A 7,629-nucleotide genomic window follows, 5' to 3' on the forward strand; every position below is an offset into this window, starting at 1 on the left:
AATGGACTAAGCAGTTCCTCATGAAATTTCTGTAGGATATCTGTACCAACTTCTCAATATTGTTCCATCCTGAGTCTATAAATTCCTGGCCACAAGGTAATGTTAGATTTCTTGCTCCAGCCCCTATTTACATAAGGCCTATACTAAGGAACGGAACCCACAGACATCAGTCCGCTCTTCTTTCTCTGGATTTAATTTCTCTGTTACTTTCTGAAACATGCAGGTGTTCCTTTCTTTCTTTTAATCTCAGCTACGTGCTTTTAACTTTTTCAAAATTGACCCAGAATTTACATGTGTCTCCAGTAAGAGTACATTAAATTGAGCTTAGTCTGCTATTCTACTGGCATATTTGAGATCCAGATAATTTGCTACTTAACTGGATTCAATGACCTGTATATTTCAGGCATCTAAAACTCACCATGTTCCAAATATCCCTCCTTATAGTTAGTAATTTTCTTGGGAATCTGGATGAGATTAAATGGAATAAAGTTAGTGAGTGGCCCAGGAATGCCTGAAAGTTTGTTTGTCAGAGTGGCCAGGGAAAGTTAAGCAAGGAAGAAAAGCAAATGAAAAACAGAATCACATTATTATGGCTGAGTTTACTCCCAGGATTCCATGCAGAGCTCTCTGTAGAGCTGGGATGGGTTATAACTTATGCCAGAGCTCTACGTGGGGCTGACACCGTCTCATGCCAAGCTCTCAGTTCTGGGCTCACGTCATCTCTGGTCCACTCTGTGGAGTGGAAACTTTGGAGGAATGGCCAATGTGTTCCGCGGCGTAGGAAGAGGGAAATTGTGAATGTGACTTTCTAAATTGTGGAGGAACTAACCATTGTAAATGTGCCGTGAACTATGTTGTTTAATTTGACCAGTCAGATCAATGACTTTCCCCTTGAATGAAATGCTGCTACGTATATGAGCAGAAAAACAAAACTGGTATAAGGAATAGATAGCTAGTGGGAAGCAGCCGCATAGCACAGGGAGATGCGCTCGGTGCTTTGTGACCACCTAGAGGGGTGGGATAGGGAGGGTGGGAGGGAGGGAGATGCAAGAGGGAGGAGATATGGGGACATATGTATAACTGATTTACTTTGTTATAAAGCAGAAACTAACACACCATTGTAAAGCAATTATACTCCAATAAAGATGTTACCAAAAAAAACTGGTATAAGGAGATGGGGAGACTGGGAGTCTTATTTTCCCACCAATTAACTTTGCCTCTGACCATGACCTTCCCTTTGAGTCTCCTAGACCTTGGGGATGATCGCAGCCCCTTGGGTTGGGTGACGGCAACCCATCTTCACTAGAACCTCTATAGGTAACTTTGATTTTTCCCACTCCGTCTATCCATCCCATGTATGCAGTCAGACATTTGATCTTGGACTTTTCCTGACAAAATATGCTTGAATATAACCATTTCTTTTCACTCCCACTGCTACTGCTATTGTCACTGCCTTAACTAGGGCTTTATCTTTAAGTTCTTTATATAAATATATAAATATCTATATATAAATATAATATACAAATAAAATACAATATTAATTCTGATGATTTTAAAGTCTTTTCTTGATAAAGACTTTTCCTGATAAAGATACACAATATCTTATATAAATATTTTTGTATTATCTGCTCTTTTCTTAGAATTTTAGCCATATGATTCTATCTCTTGGTTTGTCTAGAACTTTTTGATTGAATGCTGGCTATTTTATTTGGCTTTTTTTGTTTTTCTCAGTGGAAACGTTGTTTTGCTTCAAAATATTTTATTCTACCTGGAAGTAGCAAATCTTCAAATTACAATTTTTTAAATGCTTTCAAATATCAATACTATAGGTGTCACAAAATCTAGAAAAATGACATTTAAAAATGAACTACTGCCAGATGTGTCTCTATAAAGCTTTTCCCCCACTCTTTTAGCTATATATTCTTTAACTGCCTCCTCATATGACAGTTTATGTATTTTCGAAATGAAATTTTAAGAAATAAACTTTGTAGTTTTTAGACATAGATTTCTTGTAACATGGTTGATTAGAATTTGCTTCTAGTTATTAATAGTTTAGAAAAGTTTATTTCAGCTTCACAATTTATTATTGATAATGTCACATTAATTTTCATTGTTAACTTTGAGAAAACCTCTATGGATTACTTCCTCATAAGTATTTACCATTATAAATGCATTACTGATTTCAGTACTGCTATAGGTTTGTGCATTACAGGGATTCTGATAAAATACTCATTCACACCATTCCATTACACACATTGTTGATGGAGTATATTCATTCATTCATTCATTCATTCATTCATTCATTCATTTATTTTTGGCTGTGTTGGGTCTTTGTTGCTGTGCGCAGGCTTTCTCTACTTGCAGGGACTGGGGGCTACTCTTCGTTGCGGTGCACAGGCTTCTCATTGCGGTGGCTTCTCTTGTTGCAGAGCATGGGCGCTAGGCACAGAGGCTTCAGTAGTTGTGGCTTGCAGGCTCAATAGTCGTGGCTCACGGGCTCTAGAGCGCAGGTTCCGTAGTTGTGGCACACCGGCTTAGTTGCTCCATGGCATGTGGGATCTTCCCGGACCAGGGCTCGAACCCTTGTCCCCTGCATTGGCAGTGGCTTCTTAACCACTGTGCCAGCAGGGAAGCCCCTGGAGTATATTCTTGACAGAAGAAAATTTCCGTTTTGACTAAGCATTGATGAGAACTGAATCTTTGACTTATCTTTCACATGCCTGATGATTGAAATAATTTTCCACAGAATAGCTTCTGGTTTTGTACTTTTCAGTTCTTTTTTTCTTCTTCAAACGCACATGCTTTGAGAGCTGTGAAGTGCAAGACATGGCTATATTGTAAGGTGGTTTCTGTCCTTATGCTTCTGTGTCTTGTGCTAGGTTAAGTCAGTAGAGTAGTCAGTATGAGTACTGGAAGTTATTCCTGTAATGCGATAGTATATAGTCAATTACATATGGCGGTGTCTGAAAATCACATAATAGCCTCACTTAAAACATCTCCTTAGGGCTTCCCTGGTGGCGCAGTGGTTGAGAGTCCACCTGCCGACGCAGGGGACACGGGTTCGTGTCCCGGTCCGGGAAGATCCCACATGCCGCGGAGCAGCTAGGCCCGTGAGCCATGGCCGCTGAGCCTGTGCGTCCAGAGCCTGTGCTCCACAACGGGAGAGGCCACAACAGTGAGAGGCCCGCGTACCACAGAAAAAAGAAAATCTCCTTAGCCAGATTTCAAAAAAGCCTGTGGCCATTCCAATATGATCCAACATAACGGAATATGATAGAAGGAAAATTGGCAAAGAAAGAGACGCTGGTCTTACCTGATGGAAGTTAAAATATCTCACTTTTGACAATTTTGCAAAAACTTATAATTCCATGAACTAATTTCTAGGGTTCTTCATAGGACCTAAAAAGGAACCCATAGAGTTGTGGAACAACAATAGAAGCTGCTGTGATGAGAAGCCCAGGCACCGCAACAAAGAGTAGCCCCCGCTCGCCGCAACTAGAGAAAGTCTGCACGCAGCATTGAAGACCCAACGCAGCCAAAATAAAAATAAATAAATAAAGATAAATAAATTTATTTTTAAAAATGTAATACTCAGGTTTGAGGCATGAGAAATATGATGAGGAGAAATTAGCTAATCCTTTCAGAACTTTTAAAATATCAAACTCGGTCTCTAAGATTTTAGCATTATATACAACATCGGTTACTTATTAGTGGTTTGGGAAGGCCAATTTAAAATTTTCTGATCTTACTGTATTGAAATTCACGGCCCTAATGTTTTCCACATTGACTATATGAATGATGAAGTAAAGTCAATCATGTATTTCCTTTCCAACTGGGCAGAAATCAAAATTTTGAAAAGTGTTTGGACTACTGACTTTTGATTTCTTCTAAGGCAAGTGTATAGGTAATTTTTATTCCCTGATTAGGAGGAAAATGGTGGAAGAGGGCAGGGTTAAGAATTAAGATTTCAAGAGCGTGAGAGTTAGACGACCAACCAGAGTTCCTAAGGTTCGGTGCCTGTAACCGTCGCCGCCGCTTAAGCCTGTCAAAGCAGTGGTACGGCTGCTGCCCTCGTACTTGCTACCTCTAGAAATATTCTTGCCAGTAGTGGCGGCAGCGGGACTCAATTACCCCCTTTTCTCACTCTCTCCAGAAGCTCCAGATGGCGTCTTCTGTGGGCAACGTGGCCGACAGCACAGAACCAACGAAACGTATGCTTTCCTTCCAAGGGTTAGCTGAGTTGGCACATCAAGAGTATCAGGCAGGAGATTTTGAGGCAGCTGAGAGACACTGCATGCAGCTGTGGAGACAAGAGCCAGACAATACTGGAGTACTTTTATTACTTTCATCTCTACACTTCCAGTGTCGAAGGCTGGACAGATCTGCCCACTTTAGTACTCTGGCAATTAAACAGAACCCTCTTCTGGCAGAAGCCTATTCGAATTTGGGGAATGTGTACAAGGAAAGAGGGCAGTTGCAGGAAGCAATTGAGCATTACCGGCATGCATTGCATCTCAAACCAGATTTCATCGATGGTTATATTAACCTGGCAGCCGCTTTGGTAGCAGCAGGCGACATGGAAGGGGCAGTACAAGCTTACGTCTCTGCTCTTCAGTGCAATCCTGATTTGTACTGTGTTCGCAGTGACCTGGGGAACCTGCTCAAAGCCCTGGGTCGCTTGGAAGGAGCCAAGGCATGTTATTTGAAAGCAATGGAGACGCAACCGAACTTTGCAGTAGCTTGGAGTAATCTTGGCTGTGTTTTCAATGCACAAGGGGAGATTTGGCTTGCAATTCATCACTTTGAAAAGGCTGTCACCCTTGACCCCAATTTTCTGGATGCTTATATCAATTTAGGAAATGTCTTGAAAGAGGCACGGATTTTTGACAGAGCTGTGGCAGCTTACCTTTGTGCCCTAAGCTTGAGCCCAAATCATGCAGTGGTACATGCCAACCTGGCTTGTGTATACTATGAGCAAGGCCTGATAGATCTGGCAATAGACACCTGCAGGCGAGCTATTGAATTGCAACCACATTTCCCTGATGCTTACTGCAACCTAGCCAACGCTCTGGAAGAGAAGGGCAGTGTTGCCGAAGCAGAAGAGTGTTATAATACAGCTCTGCGGCTGTGTCCCACCCATGCAGACTCTCTGAATAACCTAGCCAATATCAAAGGAGACCAGGGAAACATTGAAGAGGCAGTTCGCTTGTATTGTAAAGCATTAGAAGTCTTCCCAGAGTTTGCTGTTGCCCATTCAAATTTAGCAAGTGTATTGCAGCAGCAGGGAAAACTGCAGGAAGCTCTGATGCATTATAAGGAGGCTGTTCGAATCAGTCCTACCTTTGCTGATGCCTATTGTAACATGGGAAACACTCTAAAGGAGATGCAGGATGTTCAGGGAGCCTTGCAGTGTTATACTCGTGCCATTCAGATTAACCCTGCACTTGCGGATGCCCACAGCAATCTGGCTTCCATCCACAAGTATTCAGGGAATATTCCAGAAGCAATTGCTTCTTATCGCACTGCTCTGAAGCTTGAACCTGATTTTCCTGACGCTTATTGTGATTTGGCTCATTGCCTGCAGATTGTCTGTGATTGGACAGACTATGATGAGCGAATGAAGAAGTTGGTCAGCATTGTGGCTGACCAGCTGGAGAAGAATAGGTTGCCTTCTGTGCAGCCTCATCATAGTATGCTCTATCCTCTTTCTCATGGCTTCAGGAAGGCTATTGCTGAAAGCCATGGGAACCTCTGCTTGGATGAGATCAGTGTCCTTCATAAACCACCGTACGAACATCCAAAAGACTTGAAGCTCAGTGATGGTCGACTGCGTGTAGGATACGTGAGTTCTGACTTTGGGAATCATCCTACTTCTCATCTTATGCAGTCTATTCCAGGCATGCACAATCCTGATAAATTTGAGGTATTCTGTTATGCCCTGAGCCCAGATGATGGCACAAACTTCCGAGCGAAGGTGATGGCAGAAGCCCATCATTTCATTGATCTTTCTCAGATTCCATGCAATGGGAAAGCAGCTGATCGCATCCATCAAGATGGTATACACATCCTTGTAAATATGAATGGTTATACCAGGGGTGCTCGAAATGAACTCTTTGCTCTCAGGCCAGCTCCTATTCAGGCAATGTGGCTGGGCTACCCTGGGACCAGTGGCGTGCTTTTCATGGATTATATCATCACTGATCAGGAAACTTCACCTGCTGAAGTTGCTGAGCAGTATTCTGAGAAACTGGCTTATATGCCCCGTACTTTCTTTATTGGTGATCATGCTAATATGTTCCCTCACCTGAAGAAGAAGGCAGTCATCGATTTTAAGTCCAATGGGCACATTTATGACAATCGGATTGTGCTGAATGGCATCGACCTCAAAGCATTTCTTGATAGTCTCCCAGATGTGCAGATTGTCAAGATGAAATGTCCTGATGGAGGAGACAACGCAGACAGCAGTAATATGGCTCTTAATATGCCTGTCATTCCTATGAATACTATTGCAGAGGCAGTTATTGAAATGATTAACAGAGGACAAATTCAGATAACAATTAATGGATTCAGTCTTAGCAATGGACTGGCAACTACCCAGATCAACATTAAGGCTGCCACTGGAGAGGAGGTTCCCCGTACCATTATTGTAACCACCCGTTCTCAGTACGGGTTACCGGAAGATGCCATTGTGTACTGTAACTTCAATCAGTTATATAAAATTGACCCATCTACTTTGCAGATGTGGGCAAATATTCTGAAGCGTGTTCCCAATAGTGTACTGTGGCTGTTGCGTTTTCCAGCAGTAGGAGAACCTAATATTCAACAGTATGCACAAAATATGGGCCTTCCCCAGAAGCGTATCATTTTTTCACCTGTTGCTCCTAAAGAGGAACATGTTCGGAGAGGCCAGCTGGCTGATGTCTGCTTGGACACTCCACTCTGTAATGGACACACCACAGGGATGGATGTCCTTTGGTCAGGGACACCCGTGGTGACTATGCCAGGAGAGACTCTTGCTTCCCGAGTTGCAGCTTCCCAGCTCACTTGTTTAGGCTGTCTTGAGCTTATTGCTCAAAATAGACAAGAATATGAAGACATAGCTGTGAAACTGGGAACTGATCTAGAATACCTGAAGAAAATTCGTGGCAAAGTCTGGAAGCAGAGAACATCTAGCCCTCTGTTCAACACCAAACAATACACAATGGACCTAGAGCGGCTCTATCTACAGATGTGGGAGCATTACGCAGCTGGCAACAAACCTGATCACATGATTACGCCTGTTGAAGTCACTGAGTCGGCCTAAATAATGACTGTGTGCACAGGAGAATTACCCTGTACCTGAGCCTCAACCTTCTGGGGGAAAGGGAACTACTTTTTTCTTATCTGTACAATACCATGCTGCAGATGGGTGACAGTCAATGATAAGAAATAGCACAGCCAGACTTGCTTCCTGCATGATCATGATCACGATAGGGAGAGACACAAGAGATGGGAAACTGCTGTTCCACAAGGAGTCTCCATAGAATTTTGCAGCAGCCAGGTGTCTGGAAGGTCTGGAAGGTAAGTCTGGAAGGTCTGATCTCCCTTGGTCTTCCATGGGATGGATGGTTAGTGTGGAAGGGAGATAGA

The 7,629-nt window shown here is 42.8% G+C and overlaps 1 protein-coding gene across 1 annotated transcript; it reads left to right on the plus strand.

The window, feature by feature from the left end:
* Positions 1-4,162: 4,162 nt before the first annotated feature.
* On the plus strand, positions 4,163-7,303 carry LOC309973947 (UDP-N-acetylglucosamine--peptide N-acetylglucosaminyltransferase 110 kDa subunit-like; the record flags this gene model as incomplete). The annotated part of the gene is made up of 1 exon (XM_082858414.1): positions 4,163-7,303. The coding sequence occupies one exon, from the start codon at positions 4,163-4,165 to the stop codon at positions 7,301-7,303; it is 3,141 nt and encodes a 1,046-aa protein (XP_082714540.1).
* Between the last annotated feature and the right edge of the window lie 326 nt (positions 7,304-7,629).

This window comes from Leucopleurus acutus (genome assembly GCF_964270905.1).
Source record: "Leucopleurus acutus genome assembly, chromosome: 17".
Lineage (NCBI taxonomy): Eukaryota > Metazoa > Chordata > Mammalia > Artiodactyla > Delphinidae > Leucopleurus > Leucopleurus acutus.